Source organism: Liolophura sinensis, chromosome 3 (assembly GCF_032854445.1).
Source record: "Liolophura sinensis isolate JHLJ2023 chromosome 3, CUHK_Ljap_v2, whole genome shotgun sequence".
NCBI classification, from domain to species: domain Eukaryota; kingdom Metazoa; phylum Mollusca; class Polyplacophora; order Chitonida; family Chitonidae; genus Liolophura; species Liolophura sinensis.
The window spans coordinates 4,880,089-4,901,711 of NC_088297.1; the positions used below are offsets into that span (position 1 = coordinate 4,880,089).

The window sequence follows — 21,623 nt, forward strand, 5'->3', positions numbered from 1 at the left end:
CGGGAAATGTAAGCCTGTGCATTTAACATGGGCTTTGAAATTCAGTGTTTATTACTATACATGTGCTGCAGGTAACCTGCCCCCTAGGCCGAGAAGTTAACAACTTTCCCTCCCCTCCATAGCTATCAACGGACAATTTTCAATGTCTGCAAAATATTTGTTGTAAAACCAGCCCTGTTCGCAATGCATCATGGTTAATTCTCCACAATCCCGACGTCATTCCCCCATACCCCCGTGCTATCAGGAAAATATGCCATGGTGAAATCTACGAAAAATATCTATCCACACATGTACCTTGGTTCATGACGAGCCCAAAACATTTTACTTTTATTAGGTGAAATTCAACCGTTAAAGGAACATTGCGGTTTCCAGATTCTATTCAGGTCTGGACCTTACGTGACAGTAAGGTGAGGCTTTAGGTGACAGGCTTTAGGATGCCGCACCGAAAAGTAACTACCAAACCGTATGCCATGTCTTTGGACTGAGGGTTTTTCTTAAAGAAAACAACACACAACAACGCTTATTCCTTCTAATTATTTATACCAAAATTTCATACGTTTACAGTCTCCTAACATTTCCTGTCACCTGCATGCACTCTGTCCTCACCCACTCTCAAAACTGAGGCCAGGCAAACGAGACAGGACACTAGAGTAAGGTGATCGCACACCATATGTCGCGCAACCTGAAATGTACATACTTAACCAGGTGCAGTGATCGCAAAGGCCTGACACGGCAAGACGCTGTCGTGGTTTTCAGCACTAGAGGCATTGTATATGATATCTGGCTGTGTGGGGTTTAAACCCAGTTAATTATTTTTCATTTTTATCATGCCTTTTCTCCATGTTGCCTGTTTTTGTAAATACTGTTACAATTTGTACATGGGAGTTGAATGTGTTGAATTTTCCGTTGTCTGTGTACTTCGACAGTTGAATAAAGCTATTCGTCTTTATGTGTGTTAGCATCTGCTGGTAATCACATGTTTTCCAAAGCTTAGGGTTTTTTTTATCATGGCAAATTAGTTCAGTGCATTACTTTCATAGTGCTTTCTGATTTGACATTCAGTTGGGCCTTGATGCTTGGCCAACTGTATTGCTGTTAGGAACAATTTTAGTTTGGAAATTGGTGTTGTTGTTATTTACATGGAACGTCCAATACAACTGACAATGGTCCTGCGAATGTCTGCTTGGCCGAGTACAGATTTTGTGTGGAAGATGAAATGCACATGTCACGATACACTGTACTTACATGCGTTAATATTAACCAGCAAACACAGGCTGAACACTGTCAGTGAACAATTTAAATATACAAGTATATATGTGTACACACTAGACAGCCTAGTGTTTAAATAGCCGGTAAGTTTGTTACATTAAAGGGAGCCCTATATACCAACGGCTGCGCCCGTTTGTTGCGAAATACTCTGTTACATACGAACACCTATATATAGGCCACATACTGGCTTCGCTTCGCTGGTATAACAGTAAATAATAACTTTATGTAACCTTATAATAAAGATTGTAATAAATGGGATTATATTGCTTACATTGTTTGGGGTCTGATGTATTTTACATATACGTGGCTTCGCGTTCGGGCTAGATGTTATTTAAGGCATATAATACAATACGTGTAGAAGCAAAGGACGACACCCATTTTCACTGATACACTCTTCTATACGAGATCTGGGTATTTTATACCTCTCGGTATAACACATACTTGTATGCACAAAGAGCACTATATATTTGTAGGGTAAAAATAGCTGCCCGTCTTACTGCACAGATGATCCGATATCATTTCGTTACGGCGAGCTACTTATAGCAAGTTAACATGCACGAAACTGGCTCACCAACTACGAACAGTGGGTTGCTTATTGGTTCTATTCGCGCGCGTGCATTCAGGTCTGTACATAGCCTAATGTAAGCCTGCAGCCTGTCTGATGTAGGCCTAGTACCTGTAAAGCTGCCGGGGCTGTTACAGTCAGGTTTCGGGTGCTGTTACAGCTTTCTTTCGTGAGGGGCCCCAGATTTAAAAAGACAGATTGTATCGAATGGTGGTGTCATGACATACGGCTTGGGTTACCGGCCACGTGTGCGCGTGTGTGGAGGTACATACGCCTGCTTGACAGTCCTTGCTACTATCGCTGCGACTGTGTAAGTCCGGGTTATATACCCCGTGGAGAGTGCGCTAGCTACCGTATATATTTAATGAATCGACCCGCCACGGCAGCTGTGTTTATGTTACTCGGCCCGCCTATTATTCAAGCGGGCACCAACAAGAGACTGTGTGTTACACGTATATATGTACATACATACTACAGAACAGTTCACACCGACGGCAAGGTAATCGTGTTAGATTTGCCGGCAAGGTAGTTACGGAATGCATACTGATATAGCATACGGATATTACAGGCAGCTGATAGAACCAGGCCATATCGACGTAACACTGCTGCCAATGGTTGGAAAATATTCCAGTGGATTCCGAATTATTCACGGACATTCCATTATTTCGAGCTAATTTAGTGGAATTCCAGAGAATATAAGCCCTCTGTGGGGTATAAGGACTTCTGAATTTCGGAATCTACGTAATATGTGTGGGCGTTACATACCTACGTTTGGCATTTATACAGCGGAAGCAAATATACCGCAATGCTTGGGCCAAATGAAGTGGCAATAACGAAATTACATGTATATCAAAAATAGCTCAGCTCTACACGGTAACCCAGGTGTGGAACACGTGAATGGCCATTTAGCAATCGTTTCTAACAAGGCCCATTCTTACTCATCCAGGCCATAATAACACGGGAGTCATTCAAGCATCACTCGGCGTGTGTAGGTCAGTTAAAATTATTGTTACCAGCTCGCGCCAGATCTAAAAAAAAAAGTATCGAGCAGTATTGTTGTTGTGTCGTGTAAATATGTGGCAGTGTGTCAGATTTCACATACCTGTGTTTGTACCCTGAGAAGAATGGGCTGGCAGACGGTGTGACCGATAACCTACTGTTAATACCTGGGAGGTTAGAAGCTGATCTTTCTAACCAACCGCAGCTGGGAGTCACGATACACAGAAGTTCCGAACCCTGCATTTTTTTTTATTTCGTCGGGTTTCTTACCATTTCTCCACATCTGGATCTACGTTATATCTCTTGGTGTTCTAACAGGAAGTGGTATAGCCCTCGTGGTACATACAATCCCCCTATCGGTGTCATTGGAGTGGAGGTATAGCCTACATGCGCTGTTTGAGTCAATCCATTAGGGCGACGAGTGTGTTTCGAAATAACACGGACATTTTTGGGGTGGCATGTTTAACTTCAGGCAGTAGGCTTAGAAACCAACTCATTGGAGGAACGTCCGAGTGAAGAGTGTTTCGAAATGTGATCCGTTTCTGGAGGAACGCGTATAGTTACGCATACGTTTCCTTCCCAGGAAACGGTGAAGGGGCAGTTTGCTACCATTGACGTCCATATTTATTCTTGGAGGACACGTAGAATTTCGTTCCGTTCCAAGGAACTTTGTGTTGAAACGGGACAGTCACATTGTCACTTCTGATGTCCAATACTCTACCATTGATTGTACTTTCCCATCAAGGCTGATCGTGGAAGTACAGTGCCCGGAATGAGCTGAGACTTGTGGATCTGTGGATACACATGCGATAGGTTGTTATTCCCTGTGGAGGACAAAAGAAAATAGTACCCCAGAATTGTGGCCCCATAATTGTGGGCTTGCTTGCACTTTATCTTGGCACTCATCCACACACCGTGTCAGTGGACTTACCTAAGGGGTCAAGATTTGCGGGTCGTTTGACACACCTGTACTTGTGGGGTTGTCCCCAAAACCCATTTCCGGGGTTCACTGCTCAACGGTACTGGGTCGCCACAGCGAAATGGTGGACCTTCAAGGGGTCCACCTATCGGCCCCACCCCCCGGGGTGGACCCCTCAAGGTCATTCCAGACTTCCGCTCCAGCTAAGCCCCCCAAACCCCCAAAACCTCCAAAACCTCCAAAACCCCCTAAACCAGACAATCATAAAATGCCACCAAACGGATTTTCGCACCGCCCGGATTCAGTGCCATGGTCGCAGAGGAAGGCTCGGATGGACAGCGCTCTTGCGTGGTTGAAGTCAGAAATGGTATGTATATATCTCAATAAAAACGTGAATATTTACAGCACATTTATATTCTAATTCACTGCTATTTCTCTGTTCATTTCGATCTGTTCATTTGGAATCCGATGTATTCACGACGTCTGAAATTCTACCACATCTATACAGGCGTAATTGAGGTGTCATGTGAGATGTCATATCATGTAGGGTTGTTCGTCTTCAGCTTTTGTCCGCCATTTGATATCTGTCATTACATCATAATATCAAACCCTGTTTCCATAGTGTCCATTGTGGTTTAACCCAGCCTGTGTATTTATTCTCAGTTTGGAATTATGTACTTCTTCAACAATATAGTCCTCTACATTTTGTAGTGAGGACTTTGAGGATCTACATTTATGCAGCATCTATACTGGGCCTATATAAAGCCTATTAAACACTGTTTTTAGATAGGGACCTGAGATGCAGGGCCGAATCAAACGCACGAGACTTTGTGTTTTTATTCGTAACAAAACGAGACCGTACACACGTCAAGTCTTGTATGTCTTGTCTTGTATGTCACCTCGGGATATTCCCTTCGTACAAACTTAACTTAACTTGTCGTATATAAAGAGAAGCTCCACTCGTTAGATATATATATATATATATATATATATATATATATATATATATATATATATATATATATATGTTATTAAGCGTGAACGCTTCTATATCTAAGGGAATCTACTAACCTTTGTTCTATTGACGTTTTTTCTTACTTATTGCCTCTTATATACGCTATAACGTCATCTGGGCGGGAGATAGGTGCCTCGGTTGATGCTTCTTCTGATAGAACACTATGATACACGGGTTAACCACCGATATGCCTTGGTGGGGGGGTGGGGGGTGACAGTATGTTTGCATTATGCTGCAAATAAAACCTCCTAACAACACGAAAGTAAAAGTACCTTTCACTGTTCACTATTCCTATACGTTATGAAACCTGTGAGCTATTTAGATAACTGCAACATGGGGATTAACATCAGAGCAGCGACGATAGTGGGATAGGCCTGGTTGTCAAATGGTCCACATCCAGCCTCTAACGTATAATCTTTCGCTGGCCGAGCGGTTAAAAGTGTTCTTCTTACATACAAACACTCAGTAGAAGTGAATGTGTTTTTTAAATTCAACTCCATCTCGTTGGCAAGTTGCTTTTAATCACGTTGTTTTCCGGGGTTTTTTTTCGGGTGATATGCAGTGGTTATTCCAGGTCTCCGACTCGTGTTTCCCAATCGTTATCTCTACCAAAGTCGTGTCATGAGTCAGGCGTAAATAACACCAACCAAATAACCAAACAAAGCCTTTAGCAATATAACTGTGGATGCAATAGGGTGGCCTGATAGTTAGATACTCTGTGCCTTATATCTAACATGAGAATGTTGCATCAAAGCGAAGCGTACCTCTATAAACAGGATACGTTTTAGTTGTTATGAAAAATGTGTGTCACACAGAATAGTTGAGAAGAAATTAAGAATTTAGTGTTTAACGGGATACACTGGAAATACGATGGAATCGATGGAAATACATAGTGGTCGAAATCGATAAAATAGTACGGTGGTGAATCCTTGACACGCCCTGTACAGGTATCTATAAAGGCTGTATACATACATATGTAAGTGCATTAACAGGCTATAAGGCGTATGTTAAAATATGCCGGCTATAGCCACAGCTGTTACAAGAAGACGGTATATAGTGTGTTGTGGCTATATTACTCCCGTTCCAAATCCCACAAAGCACGCCGTGTCGTATAAGCTCACACAGGGCATCGACATCCCTATTGAGAATCAATTAAACCCACAGCAGAGCATCATCTGTACGTGTTTAGCTTCGCTTAATTCTCACCTGAGGTCACTTTGATACAGCAGGTATATTGTTCGGCATTTTTTGCTTTGAAATATGCGATATCACGGTTCACCATTGCTAATTTTCGTGAGAAAGTTCGTCAGGAATTTGCTACAGAATGATTATGAAACCACGGAAGAATATGTGTAGGCTTTTCTATGTAATATTCTTCGTGCAAATGATTTTCTTTTTTTTTCTTTTTTTCTTTTTTTTGTTCTGGAACGTGGAATAATAATCCACCGATAATTGGGTCAGTTTGATACGCATTGGTTTGGGTAGTCGTGTCGTGTAAGTTGCTACTATTTAAAACATTTACATAAATAAAACCCCTAACTGAGGTAAACTGACAAGAAGACATATTTCACCGTTTAAGTGTGGTCACTAGCCAACTATCACACTGTCGTCGACGCTCTGGTTTTACTCTCTATGCTGTGCATCTTTTACATCGGACCTATATCCAGTCAGTCAGATAGTCAGTCAGTCAGACATCTACCACCCAGCTAGGCATCATAAATCAACCACTCAAACAGTCAGCAGGTAATTCAATCAACCAGGTATACATCCCATACTGTCAACCAGTCATTGTACTGGTCAGTTAGGCATTCACTCAGCCAGTCAGTCAGTCAGTTTGTCAGTAAATTAGGCCATTCACCACGTCAGCTTACAACCAGTTCTGTGTATGCCAATTAGTCCATCAGTTAGTTAGTCAACTGGTAACTCAATTAGTCAGACAGTTAATCTGTTAGTGAGGCCATTCACATTGTCAGCTTACAACCAGTTCTGTGTATGTCAATTAGCCCATGAGTTAGTTAGTCAACAGGTAACTCAATTAGTCAGACTGTTAGTCTGTTAGTCAGGCCATTCACCACGTCACCTTACAACCAGTCGTGTGTATGACATTAGTCAGTCAGTTAGTTAGTTAGTCAACTGGTAAGTCAGTCAGTCAGTCACTTATTTTGTCATTCATGCCATGTCATACCAAGAGAGTGTGTGTGTCCTGTCAATCACTCGGTTGGTTTGTCAGTTAGTTATTCAGATATAAGTCAGTCATTTGGTCAGTCAGTCAGTTTGTCTGTAAATTAGGCCATTTACACTGTCAGCTTACAACCAGTTCTGTGTATGTCAGTTAGTCAGTCAGTAAGTTAGTTAGTCAAATGATAAGTTAATTAGTCAGACAGTTAGTCTGTTAGTCGGGCCATTGACATTGTCAGTTTACAACCAGTTAATCAACTATTTAGTCAGTTAGTCAGTCAGTTATTATGTCATTCATGCCATGTACGCCAGTCAGTTGGTTAGTCAGGTAGTTAATTATTTAATCTGTCAGTCAGGCTGCGCACCATGTCAGCTTATCAACCAACCAGATTGTCAGTCAGTAAGTCATCAGCCACCAATCAGTACAGTCAGTGTAAGTATTTTCATTTGGCATGCCAAAAGTCGTTGGACAAAACCTCACCATGGCCATCATCCCATGTACCAGCGAATCTCACCATTACGACAACCACCGGGTGTACGTACGATGTAACGCCGGTTTATGTCTGAAGTATCTTCTACTTGACTGTGTGGACGCCGTGGACATTCGACAAAGATTCTACAAAGTAATTCGATTTATCAGTTGCTAGACATCGTTCATTTATTTATTTATTTGATTGGTCTTTTGCACCGTACTCAAGAATATTTCATTTATACGACGGCGGCCGGTATTATGGTGGGAGGAAACTGGACAGAGTACGAGGGAAACCCACGACCATCCGCCATACATCGTCCATGATCTTCCTCTTATTCACGACTCAAAGTTCTACATCCAAAAATATAGGTTCTAAACATTATTATATACAGTTTTGAACATTGTATATTTTTAAAATACTCCAATGCAGTCTACGAATCGTTATCTTAAGGTTCCGTTTTCTGGTTTGAGTTTGAAAGTTCCCATTATCTCGACGAAAACCATTTACTGTTTTCCTCTTGTACACATGTTCTCGCCATGATATGGCAGCAATACTGACGATGTAGTGTTAGGCGATAATCATTCATTTATTTCCGTCGTGGAAGCCTAGTACACTTAAGTACCAAATATACTAAAACATTTATCAAAATAAGTAAACACAGCGGGCAACAGCCGAACATGCGCTTTAGAGATAAGTCAGCGTTAATTTGACCGAGTTCCAAGACAGCTTCTCGGTTCCTTGCACGTGTATGGTTGGAACTAAACGCTGGACTGAATCATTGCGAATACACAACATGTGTACAGCGTGACGGCTGTTTACTTCGAGCACATGTGATCCTCAGTTACGTGGCGAGTACCGTCATGGATGTGTGTAACGTCATGGATGTGTGTATATTTAGGTGTATTACCATCAGATGTATAAATACACAGTTCTAACACATAGTAGCAGACGTTAGACAGAGCCAACTTGTTTCTATGTATATATCAACTATGCATGACGGATTCGCTGTTTTTGTGTGTATCTGTCTGTATGTATATCTGTCTGTGTGTGTATATCTGTCTGTGTGTATATCTGTCTGTGTGCATATCTATCTGTCTGTATATCTGTCTGTGTGTATATTTATGTTTGTATGTCCGTATGTGTCATTTTCCCCACAACTGTTCATCGAATCGACTTCCCATTTGCCGGGGAATTTCTGGAAACTGAGGGAAAATCAGTTTTCAGTACAGAAGACCCTTCATACATCAGATCTCCAGAAGGGCTCTCTGAAAGTATAACAGTTTCTGACATGTATTTCATGAAGAATGAATCTATCCGATGAGCAAATAAGTAATATAGCGGTATGTTTCAATACCGTGGTTTCATTGCCTATCGTAATGTTTATTTAGAATGCTCAATAACATTTCACTTATACGGCGGCGACCAGCAGACCTTCCCGGAGAGGAACCCAGCATGAGCTGGGTTTGAACTCACAGCGTTGCCATTGGTGAGAGGCTCATGGATCATTGCACCTATCATTATAACTTTTCCACAATGAACATCACAAATGATAATTTTGAGTTATACGTTGCTAATCAAGCCACTCAGGATGATCTTAATTCCGACCAAGGTATCTTTAACAACAAATTAAGTAACAGAACATTTGCTGCACATGACCCGACCCCCCACCCCCCACCAACCACCCCCCACCCCCCACCCCCACCCCCCACCTCCACAGCTGATGCATTTATATAATACAGGTCGTCTAGCCCGTATATTTTTTCATGGTGCCGTCTTATTTTACGTTCGGTGTGTTTTCAGGTTAGGCCTACAAGGTTACTTCTGCGCGAAAAAAAAAAACACACACCCACAAAATATCCAAATGTTTACGCTTACGCAATGGGCCGATAAGAGAAGTACTGACTTCATATTTTTTGTATTACATGTAAATTTGGCATCAGTCCAAGCCCTGAGTATTGCCAGCTAAGTCATGCTGCACGATCCTATCCATGCTGTCGGTCTATACATGTCGGTGCGCTGGATATATATGTATATATATATATAGATTATGCGCATGGTCTTGAAACGTAAACAGGGCTTAGAAAAAAAAGATAACTGTATACAGCATGTATCAGTGTGATGAGTGATCAGCTTGGAAACAGTGACTAATCGAAAACTGACCTCGCCACAAAACACGTTCAGTATTAGAAGTACATGTAATTGTAAATACAAACTGTGCATAGGGGGCCTACCGGAAGTGTGTATGTTTGCAATCAAATAAGACAGCAAAAACGGTTATAATCCACAATTCACGAGCTATCGAAAAAAAAACGCAGAAGTTTTGTCATTATAGACTTTTGTATACGTTACAGAGACAAAGAAAAGCCTAATGATCTGTTTTGCATGATTAAAAAAAGGATGATGGATAGAATAATGTAGAGTGTATATTTGGATGTGGCTATTTTGAACCCAATTTATGAAATCTTACAGATACGATGCAATTGGAAAACTGCGTATATATGTGTATAGCGTAATATAGTACCCTTAATATAACCTACGGCATATTGGGTAGGTATAAATATAGTAACAGGGGCAATTGGTAGTGTCCTTGAGAAAAAATTCTTAATTAGGTCGTTTGACTAGATCCACTAAGAAACAGTACCTAGGGCTTTGGAGTCGTTTGCACGGGTGAGCCTGTTTTGAGTTTCGTCAAGAGTATTTTAGGTTCGATTGTTTAAGTGAAAATCTACTCTTCTTTATTCTTTAGAATGAATGTTACATGGATTATATATTCCTGGGATATTTGTATAAAGTGTAAAGAGGTCTTGTCATTAAAAACAATAAGTCAAAAGGGTCTGCCGCACTCACAACGTTCATACACTGCGGACAATGTACAATCAATTGCTCTCTGTATAAGTGTTAAGCTTGCATTCCTGTGTGGGAATTCTTAACATTATTGTAACATACTTAACAACGCTAGCCATTAACGGGTCAGCGGACTGACATTGGCTGAGGTATGATTAGATGAACGCGATAAGAAAGAAAACTCTTCATTTTAATATTCTGGCTCGAGTTCAGATCTGAGGTAAAATATGCTTGGTAGCACAAGAATATCACTAATGACAAATTAACTCATCGTATCTACGCGCTCAAAAGCTAAGGAGAGCTCAGAATGTGTTCATTGCGGCAACGTCTATTGAGAGTCCAAATTTTTGTCAAATTAAATCTGCAAGAATAACTGTAGTAATCTGACAGGTATACATTGGCAAATTAAATCTTGAAGATTGTTTTTAATCAGGTTCTGAATGAATGAAGGCTTGGGTTTTTACGTCGTAGAAGGTTTTTAGTTATTTGACGACGACTATAGTCACTGGGTGGGTGGGCGGGCATGTACTGCGACTTCTTGTAGCAGAGCGAGTTCAAATCAGTTTCTGGGGGCCTCCGTGGCTCAGTTGGTTAGCGCGCTAGCGCAGCGTAATGACCCAGGAGTCTCCCACCAATGCGGTCGCTGTGAGTTCAACTCCAGCTCATGCTGGCTTCCTCTCCGGCCGTACGTGGGAAGGTGTGTCAGCAACCTGCGGATGGTCGTGGGTTTCCCCCGGGCTGTGCCCGGTTTCCATCCACCATAATGCTGGCCGCCGTCGTATAAGTGAAATATTCTTGAGTACGGCGTGAAACACCAATCAAGTAAATAAATAAATCAAATCAGTTACTGATGGGTACTTATTTCGGAGTTTCGGTGGGTTTATATATAGCATGGTAAAGTACTCATTGTTAAGACTGGTGTCTCGATACACAGCAAGTCTAACGTTAACAACACAGGGGCCTGAAGGTTAATCCCTGGGGCAATATTTGTGGTTTCCTAGCCGCAGGTATAGCTAGGCTTAACATCTATCTTATGTCATTAACACCTTAACGTACACACTTAACCTTGACTCTGTAGCCCTGGCCAAAACTTTAACAAACCTGGACTTTGTGATGAAATTGGGCTGAGCGGGATTTTTTTCACCTCGCTATTTTTGTCCGTACAAGACGTACAATGTTAACCCTCAGGCGGTGTTAATTTCGATTTACCTGGACAGAGACATGCACAGCGGTTTGCTTGGATACGATGATGGCCTAGATCTAAGTACTTACCTGTCTGAACAAACGGATAATATTGAACAGTCAGGATATGTAGGTCAATTTACGTAAAGAGTACACAGGTGTTTTGTTAAAGCGAATTTCAGTGAAGCCATTGTTTTGTTTTTGTTTTGAGTTTTTTTTTCTGCATACATGGCATTTGAGTCTTTATTCATGCAATACATATTGACATCAACATGTCAGATTTTGCTCCTGACACTTGAGCTGTACGTATAAATTTCTACCCAATAAGTTTAAGTGTGAAATGGGTCTATTGCTCTTCTTCTATTTTTATTTTTCTTCTATAACTAATGACGAATTCATTGGTCTTCTCTACCCACAAAGGGCCTATCAGTTATTCTGTCAGTAATGGAGGACCTGGCCCAACCCCTCATCATGACATGACTTTAAAGAGAATGCATTGCACCAGAAGGTCATATTATGATATGCTGCATCTAAAATTGTAGACATTTTACCCAATTTTTTTTTTTTTTTTGCAACTAAGTCGTTACCATTTCTATTTGTTTAGTTAGTGTGAGCATGAAAATCTTCATTAATTGTATGAGGCAACAGATCAAGGCAACAAATCTAGGCAACATATCGTAATACAATACGTTTTGGTCCTTACATGGTATAGTTGTATCTCAAGGGTGCAAATATGGCCAGAAGACATAAAATACACGTATTTTGACATCTGTCAACCTTTTTTTCGATCTTTTCAAAATTATATCCAAATGTTCATCACATATAGCAAACGTAATTCAAAGCTCATTCCACAATTTAACAGATAAATTTTCAACGGAGCATGAAAAACTTTGTATAATAAGTTTGTTGGCTTTCACGCAAGGGGAAGGTCAGCTATTGAGTACTAATCCAAGGGGTCAAGCAGTGCTACAGATAATTTTAGGGGTAGTGCGGTACTCTCTATTTTTCACAAGAGGGAGTACTGGGTAAGCCTACCGCAGTACAGATTGTTTGAAAATCCCCAGCAATACCTGGAAAGTGTGAAGTTGATTGAGTGAAGAGGGTTTAGAAAATCGAAAGATATACATGTGAAAACGTATGAATACACGTAGAGGCCTGCATAGCGACTACCGGTACACAGATTCTTGTAGTTACATATATGACTACATAGACCTACCGGTACAGAGATTCTTGTAGTTACATATAGGCCTACATAGACCTACCAGTACAGAGATTCTTGTAGTTACATATAGGCCTACATAGACCTACCAGTACAGAGATTCTTGTAGTTACATATAGGACTACATAGACCTACCAGTACAGAGATTCTTGTAGTTACATATAGGACTACATAGACCTACCGGTACAGAGATTCTTGTTGTTACATATAGGACTACATAGACCTACCAGTGCAGAGATTCTTGTAGTTACATATAGGCCTACATAGACCTGCCAGTACAGAGATTCTTGTAGTTACATATAGGACTACATAGACCTACCGGTACACAGATTCTTGTAGTTACATATAGTACCACATAGACACACCGGTACAGAGATTCTTGTAGTTACATATGGGCCTACATAGACCTACCGGTACAGAGATTCTTGTAGTTACATATAGGCCTACACAGACCTACTGGTACAGAGATTCTTTTAGTTACATATAGGACTACATAGACCTACCGGTACAGAGATTCTTGTAGTTACATATAGGACTACATAGGCCTACTGGTACAGAGATTCTTGTAGTTACATATAGGACTACATAGACCTACCAGTGCAGAGATTCTTGTAGTTACATATAGGCCTACATAGACCTACCGGTACACAGATTCTTGTAGTTACATATAGTACTACACAGACACACCGGTACAGAGATTCTTGTAGTTACATATAGGCCTACACAGACCTACTGGTACAGAGATTCTTGTAGTTACATATAGGCCTACACAGACCTACTGGTACAGAGATTCTTGTAGTTACATATAGGACTACATAGACCTACCGGTACACAGATTCTTGTTGTTACATACAGGACTACATAGACCTACCAGTGCAGAGATTCTTGTAGTTACATATAGGACTACATAGACCTACCGGTACAGAGATTCTTGTAGTTACATATAGGACTACATAGGCCTACTGGTACAGAGATTCTTGTAGTTACATATAGGACTACATAGACCTACCAGTACAGAGATTCTTGTAGTCACATATATAGGACTAAAAGTAGCCCCCCGCCCCCCGCCCCCCGCCCCCCGCCCCCCGCCCTTAAATATGTATGTACACGTTAATTGCCCAAAATTACGACTTGTCATAACATTCTAGAATAAATTAATTATTTCAGCTCTTCCTCACGACGAATGAATCTCAGCGAGGCTCATGAGCCTACATTTATTTATTTATTACACCTCAACTTGTAGGCCTACTGGGTTTATTCCAATAACTCTCTCACTGACAACTTTGCCTTTTCATTTTGTGTCGATAGCAGGGGTTGCTGTATTATTTCATTCTATGGTAACTTGCCTAATGCGACAGGTAATTTTGTTTGTTTTTTTTTTTTTTGTTTTTTTTTACATGTTGAAGCATTTCTGTACACACGAACAACTGCCGTTTTGGGATCAAAACATGATACGCTTGTTATGCTAAACCCAAATGTAGCTACTTTAGAGATCTACTTTCGATTTTGACAATACTCTTTGCTTTAAGTCTCACACGTACGCTATAGTTTTCAGGAATTTAGGCATACACACAAATCGTCATGCGTATTCTGTACGCTCTGTTTTAATTTTAGAAACGTATCATCTAATTTTTAAGCACATTTACGCCTTCACGCCCCCTATCCGTAGCACTGGGGTCAAGGTCAAATGGCATGCCTGCCGTCTGATAACATACACATTGGTTATTTTCACCATTTTGGTGGCTAACAAAGCGCTCGATTGCCGTAAGGTAGGTCTAAGTATTATAAGGAGTTGTTAAATACATGAACGTAGACGTGCGTTGCATGGTGTAAATCTTTTCGCTACATACTCTATCACAGGCAATCAAGGTACCGACTTGTAAGCGACATTTAACGTCACGATCCTCAAAATAACCCCAGCACATTCGACAACCTTTCGTGACATAAAACTAAACGAACAATAAATCTCCAAGCACAATTAAAATTTTTATTCTATTGATAATCATAAATCTCAACAAACAATGAAGAAAGCATCACGAAGGGAAGCTAATATTTGACCATAACACACAATCTGTTTCTTCAAGTGCACGTGGCCGTCCGTACTTGGGTGAAACGACCTCCGGCAGTTTTTTTCTTGCCTCAACAGTGAGCATTTGGCGATTCTCACCAATAGAGCCATAAAAAAGTATCTTTGATTATCTTTGGGATTTCTGACATCAAGATTGCATATTGAGATTAGGGATTTGAACTGGGAGATGTATTTTGTTTACTTGCCTCTGATACCTTTATGCTTGTAAATAACCCTGTGACAAGTGTCTCAATAAGACAAAACACCAGAATTTACAGATGCTTGTGCACGCCATTTACATATCCTCTTACCGTTATGATTATTAAAGGCATCGACAAACGTATAGTTATGCCACGACTATAGGTGACAGCTACACTGCATGCATCTGTTATAGAAAGGACACGTTTACCGGAACACTTACGGGCTACCAAAACAAAATTATTAGATGAAAATTAAAACTAGTAGAATGCATAGATACTGTTGTTTGTTTGCAACAGGTTTTGAACGTTAGTCACGAAATGCAATTTCCTCAGCTATTGGCTACCATCGTGATATCTTGATTTATTTGATTAGTGTTTTTACGTCTTACTCAAGAATATTTCACTTATATGACGGCCGCCAATATTCTGGTGCGAGGATCCCATGGTGGCATGCCCTAGCGTGTAGGTGTACATGTAACTTTACTAAGTGTATGGTAAGACTGAAAAAAAAAATAGCTTACACTTCTAAACGGATTGAGGCTTGATTCTGATGTATGTTTAATAAGTCATCAGAAATAATTTAAACTAAGAAAGCAAACGTCGGTAAAGGTAGCCAGGTTCATGTCGCGGTTGGTCTTTAACTAACAATCCACAACCCTGAAGACAAAGCAGTAGCCTTAGAATGCAAGGTCAGAGGTGATCGTAACAACTCTCTAACTTAATGGAAAGGAAGTAAAAATGGTCGTCACTCAAAGTAGCTTCCGGGTTACTCAAATCTCTTCACATTCGAATCGGCTGTTAAATGGGATTCCAAGCCAAAAGAAAACTGTGGCTTATCTCGTTTTCTAAAAGATAGGGCAGAAAGAAATAAAAGCAGGACAAAAATAAGCATAATTTTTATATAGACTTTCCATAAAAGTGTAAATTTCCATAAAAGTGCAAGTCACACATCTTCACTATATGTGTTGTCATGGACGTTACGCCAAGGGCGTGTAATGTTGTGACGACGGTGTATCAAGGTCCAGTATTCAGCATGCATGCACTTGCAAACCGAAAAACTAGTCTGCTCTGTGGTATGTTAGTATGCCAGGAATGTAGGCTACAACAGCAGACGTCTCGCGACATACACACACCTTCTACAAAGATCAATACATTTCCTCTGTTCTCAGAGATCAGCTGGAAGACAAGCCTTAGGCCTGCTGCTGCTAATATATATGCTAAGCCTAAACTGAAAATGAAAATCAACTGCCATGCCGTAAATCTTCTATTTCAAGCCTGTATAAATATGTTGATACAGGTACATTTGTTTTCACTGTCTTGCAATGTTTTCCCATGCCCATTTTTGAAAGGAGTATTTTTAGTGAGTCTAAAGGGATGGTATCAAAAATCACGAAAAGTAACGCTGTTCAAGCTGTATATTTATCGGAAATTCCATTGTAGACAGAAGTCATAGGCCATTGACTTGCGCGTGCGCAAGTGCTAGTTTATCGACTGATTTTGTCGTGCACTGAATGACCGACGTTTTCTGTTGTTGACAACATTATATGAGGCTGTATGAATTGAATACTGTTTAGGTGCGTGGAATAACAAACATGGCGCTCTTGTCCGCGGTAAGCTTTACTCGCACGCAACATAAGTCACTCAGTACATCTGCACCAGTACCACTGAACACCGACAATTAGCAGTTTGCTTATTTGTTTGTTTGTTTATTCGCCTCAGTTAGTATATCCTTCCACATGTCGCGCATATCTCGATGCTGTTACCATATCTGGAAGACCGGTCCATGAATCAACATATTTATAAAATGAATGCATGAATGAAGTAGTATTGCAACTTTGCGTCCTCGGCAATATTGCCGTTATGTGGTTGTGAGAAAGCGTGTATAGCCCTTTACAAACTTGAAGGACTCTTATGCAGAAGTATAGGCTTTCCGTTAAAATAATGACACACAACTGCAAACATTAAAAAGGTCACGATGTACAGTTTTGTTATGTTCAAGACATGGCCTATGATATTTTTGTAAAGTGGTGCCGTATGCACCATGACTCATAGCAAATACCACTCCCCAGTAATATCGCCTGGTAAATTTAACCCGAATGTATTCTGTTATCGCAGCGGATAATTTTTTTATTGCAGTATCGGAACATTAGTTTGTTAAATATAACACATCTGTTCTGTTAAATTATCATAAAAACTGAATTAGACTAACGGGATATTACGTTTAATATAATACAGTATTATGTTATAATCACAGAATACAATCTAGTATCAGGCAACAAACTTTCTGGTAAAATTAACAGATTATTTTTGGTGTAGGGGACCTGCCTATTTGCGATACGTGCATCGTGCCAAATGGCTCGTACAGTGTTTGTGGTGCAGCACCATACTGAGTTGTACATACCATACTGGCTTAGCATACATCATACCACATGGCCCATGGTGTGTACCGGTATATACCCGCCCGAGCACTGCCACATTCAGATGGTACATTACATTCCCGTTCCTTTTCCGCATGTAAAACAGTTATGCAGAGTGATGCTCTTTGATTTATTTATTTATTTGATTAGTGTTTTACGCCGTACTCAAGAATATTTCACTTATACGACGGCGGCAAGCATTATGGTGGGAGGAAACCGGGCTGATGCCTTTTCAGGTGAATTGCCTTTCAGTCAGTCATGTATTGGTCAATATAAATCGATATGTGTAGAAATCAGCCTATGTTGACATTACCATATAGCTACCATGCGTACATGCGAGGATATGTCAAACCCGTATATAAATACCAATAAACGAACATCTATAACAACGACAGTGCGCTCTTTTGTGACAGAGGGGTACATAAGGTAGTATACTTGTGTTAATCAAAAGGAATTAAGTTACCGGCGTTTAAAAAAGCTTAAATTATTAAGTTTCTGGCGATGAAAAACGTAAGAAGGCAATTCCACATGAAAAAGAAACCTAATATGTAGTGTTATGAGCAGGAACAATATTAGTATGTGCATTATGCATGGGCTGGATGAATGGGTAAGATTTAACACATTTTGATCATATCGTGACGACACGGATTGAGTTGACAGCGTGATAGCTAGGCCTGTAGCTCTTTTTGGATTCAGTGCTGTTTGAGTGAGCGAGTGAATGAGTGAGTGCTTGGGGTTTAACGTCATACTTAACACTTTTTCAGTCATATGACGACGAAGGAGTCCTTAGAGTGCATGTAATATGCCTCTTTGTTGCAGGACGGATTTTCACCACTCTTTTATCTAGTGCTGCTTCACTGAGACGACTTACCGAAGGCAACAGTCTTTAACGCCGTCCTCGAGAATTGTTGGCTTATATTGCGACTGTGAGGTTTATTGGCACCCAATAAAGCCGCAGTGGAAATGTAGGCGAGTTGCTAGATATATGGGGTGGGGTTGCAGGAATAGCGATTGTATTCCTGCTTAAACCAGGATCCTGTAGGTGAATTAAGCATCCCCGAGGCCTGATCCGTGGCCTTGTCGAGACCAGTGACGTCTAATAAAATGCAATTAAAATCACTGCAACATTTTGTTTTACCTAATTCTGCTTAAATCAGGATGCTAGAGCACGTGTAATTTGCTGCTATAGTTAAGCATTTACATGAACAGCAATAAAACCCTGAGTGAAGTAAATTGACAAGAGGCCATATTTCACCGGTTACGTACGACCATTTGCCAGCTGTCACACTGTCGGTCTGCATTTTCTTAAGTTTATTATTTACCTAAATTTGCAATTCAAAAACATACAACTTTGACATTTGATTTATTGATTTATTAATTTATTTATTTATTTGTTTATTTGTTTATTTATTTATTCAGTAATAATGGAATATGGGTTACATCATGATTAAATAAACTAATAGTGGGAGTAAATCTCTTAACGCTCTCACATCAATCATTTCGCAAATACCTGACAACGTTTGAAAATGTCAACATCATAGGTGAAATAGTAAAATAGCAAGGAATTTCAAATGTCTAATACACCACTTTGTGTCATACAGTTAGCATGACATGAGCGGAATTTTGATCTCTCGTACAGACGTTCGTCAACACGTGTACCCACACATACCTGGGGTTCTGAGCGATCTAATCTCCTGGGCACGACTGGGTTGGTCGTTAATTTTCCTGCCTCACAGACAACCCACATTGGCCTAATTCTGATATTAAGGTCTTAAAACCTCGTGATATGTGGATTATGTATTGATGAGGACTAGTAATAAATCTACTTGTCTGGTTTACCACACGTAATGTATATCTTGGCATGGGTCTCATGATGTAAATCGTCAACAGGTAAAAGATTCTTGATAACAGTGTTACAACCCTGTCAATGAATAAATCAATCAGCCAGTCAGTCAGTCAATATAGTCATGTCTGTATAAGACGTATATTTTCGAGCTCGCTGACCCTGTCATTTCCATCAAGATATAAATTGTTATTTCGTGAGATAAGATAATTATTTTTATTTGATCATACACATCTAGCAAGAGTCCTAAGTAAAAGCTACTGCTAATAGTATTGTGTTGTTTAAAATAATTTTACGGAGAGATTCTCACCTGGTCCGAGTTACTCAACACTGAAACAAAATACGCTTGTGTTGAAATCTAACACAACAACTTCTGCTGTTTTATTCAACACAGAACTGTGTTACAACAACACAAACATGTGTTAAATAAATGTGAAGTACACGTTTGTGTTACAAAATAATGAAACAGAGACAAGACCTTGTGTTAATTCAGCACAAGGTAGAGCTGTTCAAATATAACACAAGGCTTTTGTTGGAAAGAACGCAAGTTTGTGTTTATACAACAAAAGTGTTTTTTGTGTGCTCTCCTAGTGTTATATAGCCCTTAGTTAAGTGAGTGAGTGTTTGGGGTTTGCCTTAGTTAAGTACACTTCATACATCTATTTACACAACATTGCCATGTTAGTTAACGGCTTACTTATCTAAGTGCACTTCCTATCTCTACAACGCACGTTGTCACGGCTTACTCAGCTAAGTGCACTTCCTATCTATTCAACCTACGCTGTCACGGCTTACTTAGCTAAGTGCACTGCCTATCTCTACTACCCACGTTGTCACGGCTTACTCAGCTAAGTGCACTTCCTATCTCCACAACGCACGTTGTCACGGCTTACTCAGCTAAGTGCACTTCCTATCTCTACTACCCACGTTGTCACGGCTTACTCAGCTAAGTGCACTTCCTATCTCCACAACGCACGTTGACACGACTTACTTAGCTAAGTGCACTTCCTATCTCTACTACCTACGTTGACACGGCTTACTCAGCTAAGTGCGCTTCCTATCTCCACAACTCACGTTGACACCGCTTACTTAGCTAAGTGCACTTCCTATCTCTACTACTTACGTTGACACGGCTTACTTAGCTAAGTGCACTTCCTATCTCTACTTCCTACGTTGTCACGGCTTACTCAGCTAAGTGCGCTTCCTATCTCCACAACGCACGTTGTCACGGCTTACTTAGCTAAACGCGCTTCATGAAACCGGGGATTGGTTTCAAACTCAGTACGAATATTGTATATTTAGTAACAATGTCCGTATTTGTCTCTTAGTCACACGCTACAAACAATTACCTGGCGGTTGACATCTGGACGTTTAAACAAAGACAAAATGCAACCTGCAAATACAATCAGCGTCGGTATAGCTTTTCTTTAAAAATAAGAAGTTCATCTGTGATTAATCTGTAGATCAAAATCAGACCGATGCAGAAAATGTTCAGCATTGCAACGTTACGACCTTAATCTACTTGCTCATTTTGGGTTTCATAGATTTGATCAGACTGCTCTTGAACGGCCCCGAGGACGTATGTAATGTGGAAAGGTAACCACAGCGCATTATATCACAATGCTGTTATCCATCGCCATTTCCTGTATATACATGTACATCAAAGACTGCTTTGTGAGGCTAATATGAAAAAAAAATACAACCTTTTGTACATTTAATTAGTAATGAGATAAAAACGAAATACAAGATGAAACCGTTACATCTGTTTTCCCTTCGGACAGACGCGGCGGAAATTCCAAGCGATAAAAATGACGGTATTTTATTGGTTAATGACGTTGCACGCGATGAAATACTCACTGCGATCGATTATCTTGTACCGTGTGAACTTTGGCTAGGATAGCTAATAAGGCTGAGCCTTACAGAGGTTTGACCGAAAGGTTTAGGTGTTACAATTATGCAGTTTTTTTAACGAAAAAGAGATGCAGAGAAAGCCAATAATAACTGTATCGTTTAATCTAATAGTATAAAAAATAACTGTTTTGGTGCAGAAGTAGGTTGTGGTGTGAATGGTACGGATATGGAGATATATGCTGACCACGAGACAGGGTTAAGACTCAATCGAAATTCAAATAAATGACAGACATTATTGATATACTAGCATAACATACAGCTTGGAATGCTTAACCAGGGCACCGACGACAGAGTAGTAGTCGGCAAATAGCCACATGTATCTGGTGAAATCCAAGCCTCTTGTCAAGTCACCGCAGTTCGGGATTTAATTAATCTGTTCATGTAAATTCATTAGTAGCTTTAATAGTAGATACTTACACGTTCCCAAGAATCATGGATTATGACCAAAGCTTGCTAAAAGTTTAAACATTTGGAGCAGTGATATGGAATTAATTTATTCGAATTATTTATTAGTTGCAATC

At 40.2% G+C, this 21,623-nt stretch overlaps 1 protein-coding gene across 1 annotated transcript in view; it reads left to right on the forward strand.

Moving 5' to 3' along the window:
• The first annotated feature begins 2,055 nt into the window (after positions 1-2,055).
• LOC135463610 (F-actin-monooxygenase MICAL2-like) overlaps positions 2,056-21,623 on the forward strand; it is a 31,119-nt gene continuing 11,551 nt past the window's right edge. The window contains exon 1 of the mRNA XM_064740947.1: positions 2,056-4,119. Within this exon, the coding sequence (XP_064597017.1) occupies positions 3,874-4,119 (246 nt within the window). The 5' untranslated portion in view covers positions 2,056-3,873. The remainder of the gene's footprint in view (positions 4,120-21,623) is intronic.